The sequence below is a fragment of the Dendropsophus ebraccatus genome, chromosome 4 (genome assembly GCF_027789765.1).
Source record: "Dendropsophus ebraccatus isolate aDenEbr1 chromosome 4, aDenEbr1.pat, whole genome shotgun sequence".
Taxonomy (NCBI): Eukaryota; Metazoa; Chordata; class Amphibia; order Anura; family Hylidae; genus Dendropsophus; species Dendropsophus ebraccatus.
In genome coordinates this window covers 16,733,194-16,748,402 of record NC_091457.1, presented here as the reverse complement: position 1 = coordinate 16,748,402, position 15,209 = coordinate 16,733,194, and the positions used below count along the sequence as shown (strand labels likewise).

Sequence of the window (15,209 nt, the reverse complement as noted above, 5' to 3'; positions counted from 1 at the left end):
AATAAAAAATAAATAAATATATATAATATATATATATATATATATATATATATATATATATATATATATATAGTGTGGCCCTGGATAGTGAAGAATGATACATTGTTACTGCAGGACACATAACCTCAATGTCCACCGCAGGAGTCGGCCCCCCACTCAATATGTGGCGTCTAATCTCAGGGGTCTGCTAGTTGCTTTGGTAGAAAACGTCAAGAATTCTTTATGCCGGATCATAAACTTAGTGACAAAATCCGATTACGCAACAAATCTACGACCCTGCTCCGCCGACACACGGCTCTGATAATGGGAGCAGACATGTTTTTTCGATTTGTACAGCCGCCTCCAGTAGACGCTCACAGGGCGGCCCCCTGCTGGCCAACCCCCCCATCCTAATGGCCGACGTCTGACAGAGACTGGAGTTACCGCTCTGTGGTCATGTAATTTAACCACCGGCTTCTCTCACTCCTCCCTCTCTCTCTCTCTCTCTCTCTCTCTCCCTCTCTCTCTCTCTCTCTCTCCCTCTCTCTCTCTCTCTCTCTCTCTCTCTCTCTGGGCAGAAACTCCATGAACACTTTTAAGTGAAAATTTATGGCTGAAATTTATGTCAAGAAATTCCAAGCAAAAGTCTTCTGGAAAGTGGAGAAATAGTAAAGAAATAGATGAAAAGAAGCGAAAAAAAAAAAGGAATTCACATTAAATAAAAAATCTCAAATTCCTTGGCCAAAACTTCTATTCAGCTGGGAAAGTTGGGTGAAAACCAGCAACACCGCAAGTGAGTATACTGTGGCTGATTCTATGTGACCGGCATCGGGGCACTGCGATTAGAGGGGCTGTAGCTGGCACTGGGGTTCTATGGCTGACATCGGGGGCACTGTCATTAGAGGCACTATAGTTGGCCCAGTGGTGCTATGGCTGACTTTAGAGGCACTGTGAGTAGAAGCACTCTAGTTGGCACTGGGGTCCTATGGTTGACACTGGGGGCACTGTCATTAGAGTCACTATAGTTGGCACAGTGATGCTATAGCTGACTTTAGAGGCACTGTCATTAGAGTCACTGTGAGTACAGACACTCTAGTTGGCACTGGAGTTCTATACTTGACATTGAGGGCACTGTGATTAGAGACCAAACAGTTGGCACTGGGGTGCTATGGCTGACTTTGGGGGCACTGTCATTAGAGTCAGTATAGTTGGCACTAGGGTGCTATGGCTGACTTTGGGGGCACTGTCATTAGAGTCAGTATAGTTGGCACTAGGGTGCTATGGCTGACTTTGGGGGGCACTGTCATTAGAGTCACTATAGTTGGCACTAGGGTGCTATGGCTGACTTTGGGGGGCACTGTCATTACATCACTATAGTTGGCACTGGGGTGCTATGGCTGACTTTGGGGGCACTGCAATTAGAGTCACTATAGTTGGCACTGGGGTGCTATGGTTGACTTTGGGGGCACTGTCATTAGAGTCACTATAGTTGGCACTAGGGTTCCATGGCTGACATGGGGGGCACTGTGATTAGAGTCACTATATTTGGCACTGGGGTGCTATGGCTGACTTTGGGGGAACTGTCAATAGAGGCACTATAGTTGGCACTGGGGAGCTATGGCTGACTTGGTGGGTACTGTCATTAGAGTCCCTATAATTGGCACCAGAGTGCTGTGGCTGACTTTGGGGGCACTGTCAATAGAGGCACTATAGTTGGCACAGTGGTGCTATGGCTGACTTTAGGACACTATGATTTGAAGCACTATAGTTGGCAATAGAGTACTATAGCTGACATTGGGGGCACTGTGATTAGAGACCCAACAGTTGGCACTGGACTGCTGTGGCTGACATTGGGGGCACTGTGATTAGAGACCCAACAGTTGGCACTGGACTGCTGAGGCTGACATTGGGGGCACTGTGATTAGAGACCCAACAGCTGGCACTGGACTGCTGTGGCTGACTCTGGGGGCACTGTGATTAGAGGCACTATAGTTAGGTTATATACTATATACTTTAGGTTACACTGGTAGCACATTGGCACTTTCACTCTAATGGCAAACACATCTCTACCCTAGTGCACAGCGGCCTGGTGCCCCCCGGGCTCCTTACCTCTCATTGTGAAGCGATATTTTCGGGGGGTCCAGGTTTGGATTTTCCATGGATTCCATCTGAGAGCAGCGCAGGAAATAGTATAAGGTGTGCAGGGAGTCGGGAGACCAGGTGATGTGTTGCTGCGGATGGCGGGTTTGCCGTGCGGGGCTCATGCCAGGCCTGGGGGTGTTCAGGCATTGCATATGATGCATGGCACGGGAAACCAGGTCACCTGAGGACACAGATTAGATGTCAGTAATATATAGGACACGTTCCTGGAGCGAGCCAAAGGGTTTCAGTCTGGATTATATGAGAACCATAAAGTCAATATATGAAAAAATAAATAAATAAAGTAAACAAATTAGTAAACATACTACATCATTCAGTATAAAATACCATGCTGAATACTTAAAGGGTTTTTTTTTAACCATTTTTTTTTCTCTTTTAAATCAACTGGAGATTTGTAATTTACTTCTGTTAAAAAATCTCTTCTAGTACTTATCAGCTGCTGTATGTCCTGCAGGAAGTGATGTATTCTTTCCATTCTGACACAGTGCTCTCTGCTGCCACCTCTGTCCATGTCAGGAACTGTCCAGAGCAGTAGCAAATCCCCATAGAAAACCTGTTATGGACAGAGGTGGCAGCGGAGAGAAGCCGTGTGTCAGAATGGAATGAATACACCACTTCCTGCAGGACATACAGCAGCTGATAAGTACCGGAGATTTTTCAATAGAAGTAAATTACAAATCTCTGGCACTTATTGGGACCAGTTCATTTTGAATTTTTGTGAACTACCCCTTTAAAGGGGTTATCCAGGATCGGGGAAAAAAATTGTTGAATTTCTGCAGAACCAGCGCCACCCCTGACCTCAGTTTGTATGTGGTATTGCAGCTCAGTTCCATTGACATAAATGACAATCTGAGGACAAAGGTGGTACTGTTTCTGAAAGAAGGCCGCCTTGTTTCTCTAACCCTTTAAGCTATATGAGCACAGTGGGCTCGCTCGTGTTATCACATAGGCTGCTCGCTGGCAATGGGGTATGGTGATGTACTCACTCAGCTCTGAGATGCTCCCAACACAGGTGGCGAGCAGCGACTGCTCCAAAGTGCGTAGTTCAAGGTGCGTGTAGGCATCGGTGCCGTCGTCTCGCTCGAGAGAACTGTCCTTGTACGGACTGAAGTACGGAGGGAGTGAGAGGACACCTGAAGAGAAGAGATAATATTCTATAAGAAAGCCGGCAGACATTAAAAATTGCTATTAAAGAGCAATTTCGGGTTACAATTTCCAAAATCCCTTTAAATTTCATGTAAGACATCTATAAAAAATATATTAAGGAATGAAGCAAACCTTTTCCATCAGCCTATAGGACATGTCTGAACATCTCCCTCCTCACATGCCTTGTGGTTATGGGTTTCTGAGAACGTTGGAGAAGAGCTCACTCCCTGCTGCCAAGTACTGGAGGTGCCCTGCTAGTCAGTGCTCCACTAGGTGGCGACAAAGAGTAAGCTTTCTTCCATTCACAGGATCAGCTGCTGTATGCCCTGCAGGAAGTGGTGTATTCTTTCCAGTCTGACACAGTGCTCTCTGCTGCCACCTCTGTCCATGTCAGGAACTGTCCAAAGTATCAGCAAATCCCCATAGAAAACCTCTTCTTCTTTAAACACTTCCTGACATGGACAGAGGTGGCAGCAGAGAGCACTGCGTCAGACTGAAAAGAATACACCACTTCCTGCAGGACATACAGCAGCTAATAAGTACTGGAAGGCTTGAGATTATTTGATAGAAGTCAATCACAAATCTATATAACTTTTTAATACCAGTTGATTTGAAAGAAAAAGATTTTTGCTGGAGTACCCCTTTACGCTTCACTTACATAAAACTGTGAAACAGCTTTAAGGCTCTGTTCACATCGGTTTCTATTTATATACTGCAGTGTTGGATCTATCAAGTGCTGGAAACCAATGGTGCCCAGCAGACTCGAATAACTTATATTGAAGTGAATGGCACTAAGCTGCAATACCAGACGCAGCCTATGGACAGGTGCGGCACTGTTGTATAAGAAAGCGGCCATGTTTTTCTAATCATGTAAAACACTTTGCTCCAGACTACAGCAAGGTATTACGGTTATAAAATGATATAATACGTCCATTTCCTTAGAAAGCAGACATGAATAACCTGCTGGCCCCGGGCCCGAGCTTTTATTTTATGCCACTGATCCGCGCAGAAGAGAACAAAAACCAGGAAGGTTTCACCATTCCAAAAGTCAAGGATAAAAAAGAATATGGGAGAGCTCATAACTTCAGCAGACGGGGAAAGTATTGGGAGAAGATATAAACACCACCTCTTTCCAGTACTTATCATCTGCTGTATGTCCTGCAGGAAGTGCTGACACAGTGCTCTCTGCTGCCACCTCTGTCCGTGTCAGGAACTGTCCAGAGCAGGAGAGGTTTTCTATGGGGATTTGCTACTGCTCTGGCCAGTCATGTCAGAATGGCACTGAGCGTATGCTGTATACTACATGTATACCCTAAGCTGTGCTGACAGCTGCTGTGGCGCTATACACAGGGCACAGACAAGTCATTATTGGGAGCACAATATCCGAGCAGGCATCTCAGACAGGCTCATTGTCGCCGATCGCTGGGGAGCACATTCGGAGGACGCTCACATACAATGTGCACCCAGGGAGATAATGCAGGTCTCAGTGGGATCTTACAGCCATCTGCAGGCATAGATATAGAGCGAATACATAGTATTAGCATCTCCTGACGAGCCTCTATGGAGCCTCCCGGGGTGTGCGGATCCCCAGCTGGAAGATTCCCTCCAAGCCTCCTCCTACGCAAAGTAAAATATTGTACGAGTTATTAGAAGACAGAAAAACTCAGAGGCCAATACTGATAGTTGGCACTGAAAGGGTTACAGGCCAGGCAATGCATTGTGGGTGAAGGGTATGCAAATTAGCTCTTCTCCAGAAGGCAGAAAAGTGTCTCTCTAGTGCCACCTATAGGGGTCTACCCTGTAAGGGTCTTATTAGACGAAGCGATTTTTAGCGATTAACGATTGCAAACGAGATTGTTTATCGTTAACCTGAAATCGTTCACCATATTACACAGAACGAGGGTCGTTAGTTATGACCATTATAATGATGGTTACTACGATCGTTTACTCCATCTGATCCCGGCGAAATAATGAACAATGTGCAATTACACTGAACGATTAGTGAACAAATGCGAACGAATGCGGAATTACAGCGAACGATTAGCGAAGGATTAACAATTTTAGGTTCAGATCTAAAGTCCCTATTCCACGGAACGATTATCGGTTGTATTGGGCGATAATCGTCCTGTGGAATAGAAGGGCAGGGCAGCTCCCCGTACCTCCCCGCGGCCCCCCCCCGGCTCTCACCCGCTTGCTGCTGCCACGTGGAGCAGAGCCTTAAATCAACAATCAACGACACACAAACGATTTTTTTTGATCGTTGCCTGCAATTACAGAGAACGATTATCGATTAAATTCAAGTGAAATAACGACTTTTCGCACGATAATCGTCCCGTGTAATAGGGCCTTAGGGTTTGCACTTCTTCTTTCGTGTCGGCTGATTGTTGCGTCGTTTGTCTTTCAAACATGTTGAAAGACAAACGACGCAACAATCAGCCAACATGAACGATGTCGGCTGATCGTTGCCTTCTATTCCACAGGACGATTATCGGACATAACAGCCGATATCGGCCAAATACGGCCGATAATCGTTCCGTGGCATAGGGCCTTTAGCTCTGGCTGTCCAGGCATGATGAAAATTGTAGTTTTGCAATACCTGGAGAGCCGCCAGTTTGACAGCTGTGATGTAAGGTACTGGTTGGCATGGTGAACGGATTTTATATACAAGCTGGTGTAGGTAGTTTACCGGGAAAAACTATTCAGCTGATCCTGTACTGATCCTGAGCTACATCCTGTATTATACTCCAGAGCTGCACTCACTATTCTGCTGGTGGGGTCACTGTGTACATACATTACATTACTGATCCTGTACTGATCCTGAGTTAGATCCTGTATTATACTCCAGAGCAGCACTCACTGTTCTGCTGGTGGGGTCACTGTGTACATACATTACTGATCCAGAGTTACATCCTGTATTATACTCCAGAGCTGCACTCACTATTCTGCTGGTGGGGTCACTGTGTACATACATTACTGATTCTGTACTGATCCTGAGTTACATCCTGTATTATACTCCAGAGCTGCAGAGGAGACACAGGCTAAGGAACCTTATAGGCAAAGCCCCTCCAAAGACAAGAGGCCCTACCAGCCCCCAGCCTCTCGTACTCCAGAGAGCGCACCTTCACCAGGTCACCGAGTGTGCCCCTAACCACCTCATCCACAGGGAGGATTTTACGCTGCGTCGACACTAAACACCGTGCACTCCACGTGTGGTACCTGACCACTATGCTGACTAGGAATAAAGTGCTCCGGTCCCAGCCACCAAGGTTTCTGAATGCTCCATAGGCCCATTCCACATAGGAGAGGCGGACCAACCTGGGCCACCCGATGGAAGCGCCCACCCTGTTGTAAACCTCTGTATTAAAGGGACAATGAAGCAGAAAATGCTCCATGCTTTCCAGCATGCCTCCACACTCCTCCCGGGGACATCCCCGATCCTCAGAGCTCCTGCACTTCAGATTGTCCCTCACATACAGTTTCCCATGGAAGCAGCGCCAAGCCAAGTCCCAAAACTTCAAGGGGATCCTGATGGAATTCAATAGGCCCAACCCAACCTCCAGATCCCGACTTGGGCAATCCTTGAGCGCCAGCGGTTTTTGGAAATGGGACGACAGGACCCTATTGTCAAGGAATTTCCTCGACAGAGTCCTAATCTCCCACATCCCCAAACCCCACCGACGAATGACCTTCAGAACCAGGGTAGCATAAGCCGGAAGATGCCCGTGTGGTGTGCGGAGATCCTTCACTTGCCCTCCTGTCTCCCATTCCTGGAAGAAAGGCCGAAACCATCCCCTACAGGAGAATACCCACGGAGGAGCCCTCTCTTTCCAGAGGTTTGCAATGTTGGTCTTAAGAAAGGTATTCACCAGGAACACCACGGGGTTGACCATACACAACCCCCCTTGTCTCCTCGTACGGTAAGTAACCTCCCTCTTGACTAGGTTCAGTCTATTCCCCCATAACAGTTGGAAGAACACACTGTAGACCCGAGTCCAGAGAGGTTCTGGCAAAATGCAAACACTGCCCAGATATATCAGCAAAGGGAGCAGGAAAGTTTTGATCAGGTTAACCCTTTCCCTGAGGGTCAAAGACCAACCCTTCCACTGATCCACCCTCTGAGCGGCGATCTTAAGCCTGCTGTCCCAGTTTTGTTTGGGGTAATCCCCTTGGCCGAATTCGATGCCGAGAACTTTTGCAAACTCCTGGGGCTCTGGAAGGGTGTCCGGGAGATCAAATCCAGGATCTCCACCTCCCAGCCAGAGACTCTCACACTTATCCTGGTTGATCTTGGACCCAGATGCCTCTGAGTAGCGCTCCACCTCTGACATCACACACTGCACCTCCTCTTGCGAGGAGACGAATATGGTGACATCATCGGCGTACGCTACCACCCTCAGAGTGGAATCCGGCACCGCAGGGTCCATTCTCACCCCTGCCAACGGTCCACAATCAATCCTCCTAAGGAAAGGATCAATTGCAAACACGTACAACAGTGGGCTCAAAGGGCAACCCTGACGGACACCAGACCCAACCTCAAAAGAGCGGCCAATCCAACCATTCACAAGCGGGAAACTCTCTGCCCCTGTATACAAGGTCTTAAGCCAATCAACAAAAACCCCCGGCAGGCCATATCTCAGAAGGACAGACCAGAGGTACTCGTGGTTAACCCGATCAAACGCTTTTGCCTGATCCAAGGACAGCAAGTACCCCTTCCAGTGACCCGCCCTACCCTGCTCCACAGCCTCCCGGACACCGAGCACAGCACTAAAGGTACTGCGGCCTGGAACAGAGCAATGCTGGGCCCTCGAAAGGAGCTGGGGTGCAAACTTCACCAGCCGATTAAACAGCACTTTTGCCAGAATCTTTCTGTCCGCATTGAGAAGCGCTATGGGACGCCAATTCTCAATGCGGGACGGGTCTTTACCCTTTGACAAGATGATCAAGGCTGACCTCCTCATTGACCTCGGCAGAGTGCCCGAGGAGAGACACTCATTGAATACCTCAGTCAAGAGGGGAACCAAAGTGTCCTTAAAGGTCTTATAGAACTCAGATGTTAAGCCATCTGGACCGGGTGACTTCTTGAGGGCAAGACCATCAATAGCCACCCTGACTTCCTCTTCTTGGATCATCTCTGTCAAAACGTCAAGAGAGGGGTCTACCCCTGGTTCAGGGACGGTTTCAGTCAAGAAAGCTGAGGCCTTATCCCGATCTAGATCTTTCCTCCCCAAGAGGTGCGAGTAAAAGGATCTGACGACTTCCAGGATCCCCGATCTGGACCTTTTCAGGGATCCTGTACTATCAATCAGTCCTGAGACGATTTTACTATTCACTGACATCTTGCAGTTTCTGTAAGGGTCGGGCGAGCGGTACTTCCCGTAATCCCTCTCAAAAACCAAAGATGCGTGTCTATCATACTGGCACCTCAGTAGCAAGGCTTTCACTCTGGAGATATCATCACGACTACCTCCAGTCGAGACAAGACGTTCAAGTTTCTTCCTCAGGCCCTGGTACAGGCGATACCTGTCCAGACTCCTGAGGCTCGAGAGCTGGCGGAAGAATCCCGCAACCCTTTTTTTGAACATCTCCCACCACTCTGACTTACTGCTACAAAGGCCCAGCAATGGTACCTGGCTCTGAAGAAAATCCTCAAAGGACTGTCTTATTTCCGCTTCTTCCAAGAGAGACGAATTGAGCTTCCAGTAGCCTCTACCCATCCGGGGGGTCTCTGTAACATTCAGAGAAAACAAAATTAAACAGTGGTCGGAGAACTCCACCTCAACAACGGACACCGCTGAAGAGACGGCTTCCTCCTTTAAATAAAACCTGTCTATCCTGGACCTACAACTACCCCTATGATAGGTGAATCCCGCGTGGCCTGGTGTATGCCGTATGTGGACATCCACCAGGCGAGCCTCACTAGCTATACTATTCAGGGCGACGCCATCATAAGTCAGCTTGTCTCTGGAACCTCCCCTATCCTGGGGCCTCGTGACAGCATTGAAGTCCCCTCCAAAGACCACCTGCCGACTTGTAAAAAGATAGGGCTTGATCCTCATAAAGAGACACTTCCGATCCCACTTGGACTGTGGACCATAGATGTTAATAAGGCGAAGTTCTTGTCCCTTCATGAGGACATCTAGAATCAGGCACCTCCCCATTTCTAACTCAATAACCCGTCGGCATTCTACCGGTGCGGCAAAAAGGACCGCCACCCCGCTATACGGCTCGGCCGCAAGAGACCAGTAGGAGGGCCCATTCCTCCATTCCCTTCTGGCTTTAAATATAGATGACATGTCTGTTAGCCTGGTCTCCTGCAAAAGAAAATATCAGCATTAATGTGGGCAAAATAATCATAGGCCGCAAATCTAGCCGTATCTGACTTAATGCTGGCTACATTAATGGAAGCCAGCGTCAACGGAGAGGGTGCCGCCATCATGGGTGATTGAGTTAGACAGCTTTCTTTTTCCCACTATCCTTTCCATCCTGCCCGCCACCTTCCTCATCTGACGATGGTTTACCTCTCTTTAGTGAAACGGATGTATCCATATCCCCTTTATTTACATTTTCCTCGTCCCCCGACTCTGGGCAGATCCTCCCCCCAAAGGAAATACGTTCCCCAGGGAGAGAGGATTCGACGTCCCCTGCAGGCCCCTCCGTCACCGCGACAACCAGAACCTCACCCTGCGCCTCCTGCACCTCTGAGGAGGAAACATCTTGGAGGGTTTGGAACCGGTTTGAGAGACCAATCAGAGGGAGGATGGTTGTACCTTCCTTTGGCATCTGGGGGGTGGGAGAAGATCTTACATCTCCCCTTTTCTTATTCTTTTTAGTACCCCGCTTGTGCTCCACCCATCTCCCACTATCCTCATCCGCGCTCTCACCATGGGAGGACAGTGGAGAGATGGCACCTTCTTCTTTCCGAATCCTCCAAATCTCCTCATCCAGATCACTGTCCCTCAGAGACTCAGCAGTAAGATTGGCCTCAGGGATGAGATCAGAGGTCACCACAGTTGCGCAAGGCTCCTGAGACTCCCCCATCTCCCTCTCCCTTTGGCGCTTATCCCGACGCCTCAGTTGGGCTGGCGTCTTTTGCTTACTTTTCTTCCCTGGCTCTTTTACTCCTTCACCTCCGCCAGCTGCCCCCCCAGTAGATTCCTCCTCACGACCTTTCTCCACCGGGGTAACAACTGCATTGGCAAAGGAACGAGGGCAGCGACTGAATGGGTGACCTAAGTCACCACACAGGTGACACCTAATCTCCACACAGGATGCAGCGAGATGGCCTATTTCCCCACACAATGAGCACTTCATCACTGTGCACCTAGCACTGAAATGTGTGGGGTCACCGCACCTGTGACAGAGCTTAGGCTGACCCTGGTAGAAGACCTGGATTCGATCCCTTCCTAGGAAGGTGGCAGATGGTATGTGGGTAACGGTGTTTCCTGAATATCTAAGTTTGACCATAAAGGTCCAAGCCCCTGACCAGATGCCATATTCGTCCCTGTTCTTTTTTGGGACTTCCACCACCTCTCCATACCGGCCAAGCCACGTCATGATGTCAATACAAGAGAGTGATTCATTACGGGTTAAAACGGTCACTCTCTTGATGTTATTTTGGCGAGACACCGCCTGAATGGCAAAGTCTCGCCAGCCGGGCTCATCCCTTATCAGCTCATAGTTCGACCAAAAAAGCTCAAGCCCCTCTGGCCGAACAAAGCTGATATCGAATTCAGGGGTACCAAAGGGATGTATCAAGGCAAAGATGTCGGCTGCCTTGAAGCTCATCCTCAGCAGGAGCTCAACAACTTTAGATCTTGGGGGACATGTATCACTGCCTCTCCACCTCAGACGGACCACATTCCTTCGGACACCACCCGGCCCGGCTGTTGGGAGAGACCACACAGTTTCCCTACCCCTTTCCTCTCGGAAGGCTGCAAGGCCATGCCTTTCTATCAAGAAAGACAGATCAACCTCCCTACCCGCTACATTGATTGTTCTCTCCCCTCTCTTTAAGGCCTGCAGGACACGTCGATGCAAGTCACCATCCCCAGGGCCCGAGGACGAGGAAAGCACCCCACTTCCCCCAGCGGCAACATTTGCATAGCTGCGTACCGCTGCTGCAGCCGCTGGGGGTGCAACTGGACCAGGCCCTATGCTCCCACCACTAGTCTGTGCCCCTTCACCACCCTCCTCCACATAATCCATACCCACACCAATACCACCTGTCACACTGCCCCGACCACCCTCCAAAGCCCCAGACAGATTCCTCCCCACATTCACTCCTGCTTTCCCCCCCACATTAATTCCCCCATTCACACTGGGTGGACCGGTGTGTTCTGGGACAGAAAGAGATTTTGTACCATCAGCGTCATTGGGTACCAGGACCGGAGCCACCTCCACAGGACAGGCCACTGGTCCCTTTAGAAAGGACCGAACAGCCTGCCTGGACTGTTTAGAGGCAGCCCCTGCCCTATTTCTGCTGGTACCCTCTGCCTCATCAGTACTAGACTCCTCCGCACGATCTGGTCCAGCAGCACCAATACAAAATAAAGGCTTAAGTCCAGTCTTTCTTTTGGGAGGTGAAGACATCTTAGCCCCGGCAGCATCCCGACGACGACACCGCTGCCCCAAAGGAACAGCAGCGCCAAGAGCCACCGGAGCTCCCGCAGCTGACACCGGCACACACCCGCTCCCCACTCCCGTCAGGGAGCGAGCTGATGCACCAGTGCCTTTAACGTTACTGCCCACCGCTGGGCCACCTCTCCTGCCACTGCCCGCCACTGGGCCAATATCACTGTCCGACCTTACGGCCGGTTCCTCACCTGCTCCACCTCTGCTACTGCAAACAGAGATGGAGCTTACCGCCATACTAGACTCCATACTCTCCCCATTCTCCTGCACTGAGTCCACAACAGAACTCAGGCCGGGCTGAGATATGGGGTTCACACAGTGAGCTGACCCTGAGGCCAGTCCGGGGGGCACAGGGAGGGGGGAATATACAAATGTTACCTGCTCCTGAAGCTTGGTGGTCTTTACCTTGGTCTTTCTCCCAGGCGCCTCCTCTGGTAACTCATCTCCGAATACGAAGTCCTGGAGGCGCCCTGGTGACTCCAGGAGCTGGATCTGGGCCATCAGCGCCCCTCCCTGGTAACTGGTGTTGCTTTCATCCCCCGAACAGCGGCTAGATGACAATGCTGCTTGCCCTGCAGGGAGCCCACTGTATGGGGTCTGTTGTTGCGGACCCCCGGGTGGATTCGGCTCAACATCACGTACCTCCGCAGCGTCTCCTTCCTCCTCCACCCGGCTCTCTGGCTGGAGCCCTCTCAGCCTTCTCTGCCTTTCTCTCTCCGTTTGAGCAAAACGATCGTCGTTCTGAAGTTTCTCTTTAAACGGCCCACTGTTCTCCAAAATAAAAGTTCTCTTTTTCACTATTTTTTTGATGTCAGCTTTCAGAGATTTAATTTTCGCTGATAACTCAGCCTTTTGCTGCTTAGCAGCAGTGTCCATCAATGCTTTTACAGCACATACCTCCTCCTGGAGCTTGTACAGCTGGTTCCTGGCTTCCTCATACCCACAGAGGCTTGCAGCAATCCGTAGGCCATAGGTCTGCCCCGTCTCTTGGGACCGCTGCACCCCCCAATCTTCCTCCACACCTTCATGGGCAGACAGCCTTGCTCCAGGAGGAGTGTCACTGCACAGATTTTCCTGGCTGGTTTCCACAGTTGTTCCAGAACTTCTGGCACTTGTAGTTCCACAACTTGCTGTAGCCTTGCGGCTACCCTTTGTTACCTCAGGTTCAGGGGTGGCTGGAGAAGCATCGCTGCACCTCCTAGTAGAACGCCTCAGCCCTTGGACCTCTGATGGTATTCCCTCTGTTGGTCGCTGGATTCCTCTGCCCCCCACGGACCTGGTTCGGGGGGCAGGAGTTGGGACTCTCCTTGGCTCGCTCATGCCTGAAAACCTGCTCCCTCCCTGGGGAGGAGAGAGCAGGCCCAGGGGCAGATCTTCCTTGCCTGGAGCTCAGGAGCAGCAGACTTGCACAGCCTCACACAGCAGGACCACACCCAAAACTAATTGGATCACCACTGCAGAGCTGCACTCACTATTCTGCTGGTGGGGTCACTGTGTACATACATTACATTACTGATCCTGTACTGATCCTGAGTTAGATCCTGTATTATACTCCAGAGCAGCACTCACTGTTCTGCTGGTGGGGTCACTGTGTACATACATTACTGATCCAGAGTTACATCCTGTATTATACTCCAGAGCTGCACTCACTATTCTGCTGGTGGGGTCACTGTGTACATACATTACTGATTCTGTACTGATCCTGAGTTACATCCTGTATTATACTCCAGAGCTGCACTCACTATTCTGCTGGTGGGGTCACTGTGTACATACATTACATTACTTATACTGTACTGATCATGAGTTACATCCTGTATTATACTCCAGAGCTGCACTCACTATTCTGCTGGTGGGGTCACTGTGTACATACATTACATTACTGATCCTGTACTGATCCTGAGTTAGATCCTGTATTATACTCCAGAGCAGCACTCACTGTTCTGCTGGTGGGGTCACTGTGTACATACATTACTGATCCAGAGTTACATCCTGTATTATACTCCAGAGCTGCACTCACTATTCTGCTGGTGGGGTCACTGTGTACATCCATTACATTACTGTTCCTGAGTTACATCCTGTATTATACTCCAGAGCTGCACTCACTATTCTGCTAGCACAGCATCTGTATGTTTGGGACCTCTGCCGGGATATATGTTGGTTACTATACATTAGCTCTATATCCTGTATAGCAATTGTCTGTAATGTAGAGTAAAGCTCTCTAGCTGCCTTATAGATACATCCCCCAGTATGTGCTGACAGCCACAGCTGGATCTCAGACTTTCTGCGTGATACATACACATAGGACAAAGTGTTCCCGCTATCAGCCGTAACATGAGAGCCGCTCTGTGATCAGGTAGATGATCTCAGCCATTCTCTCTGGATCCTCCACCTGTCCTGATGTCCAAGCCAAGAAGACGCTGAGATTATCCTGCAGTGATTATCTGGGCCAATAAACAATCTGCTAAAGCCAGATACACAGGATAGATAGCAGAAGCCCAGCAGAGGGCGCTCTACCTGCTCTGCTGGAGATGCCATATATTTATAGTCAAGCCAATTATATCTCCAAAATTCTGTGCTCCTTAAAGGGGTACTCCGGCGAAAATCTTTTTCTTCCAAATCAACTGGTTTCAAAAATTTATATAGATCTCTAAATCGTCAGTCTTCCAGTACTTTTCAGCGGCTAAATGTCCTGCAGGAAGTGGTGATCTGTCACTAGGTTTATTCCGCCTTAAATGAGGGCAGCATAAACTAGTGACAGAAATGCTGAACAAATCGGGGTATTACTTACATCATTCTGTTCAGCCGTTCTCCTAATATGCAGGAGAATAGGATTCTTGCCGCATCCCCTCCTCCCGCCCCTCAGCTGCTGATTGACAGGTGACTGCCTATACACAGCATGGATAGATAACTGCCAATCAGCAGCAGATGGGCGGAGTTTTCTGCTTCTCATGAATATCCAGGACTACTGGGCTCATGCACATAATGGAGAGAACTACTTACTGTCCATGTTATTCAGGAGGAGATCTCTGGATCAGCTGCACAGAACAATGTAAGTGATACATCATTCTGTTCAGCTTCTCTGTCACTACTTTATGCTACCCTGAGATAGGACACCATAATACTACTGACAGACTCTCTTTGATAATAACTACAAAGTTTACAATGCAATTACGAATGGACATATGGGGGAGATTAATCAAACATGGTGTAAAGTGACACTGGCCCAGTTGCCCCTAGTAACCAATCAGATTCCACCTTTCACTTTCAAAAGAGTCTGTAAAGAATAAAAGGTG

General features: G+C 49.2%; 1 protein-coding gene across 2 annotated transcripts in view; it reads right to left on the bottom strand.

The window, feature by feature from the left end:
- ABTB2 (ankyrin repeat and BTB domain containing 2) overlaps positions 1-15,209 on the bottom strand; it is a 104,991-nt gene that overhangs the window by 24,323 nt on the left and 65,459 nt on the right. For both annotated transcript variants that reach the window (XM_069965172.1, XM_069965173.1), the window contains exons 2-3: positions 3,126-3,272; positions 2,089-2,302 (exon numbers count right to left, since the gene is read on the bottom strand). In XM_069965172.1, the coding sequence (XP_069821273.1) occupies positions 2,089-2,302; positions 3,126-3,272 (361 nt within the window). The remainder of the gene's footprint in view (positions 1-2,088; positions 2,303-3,125; positions 3,273-15,209) is intronic.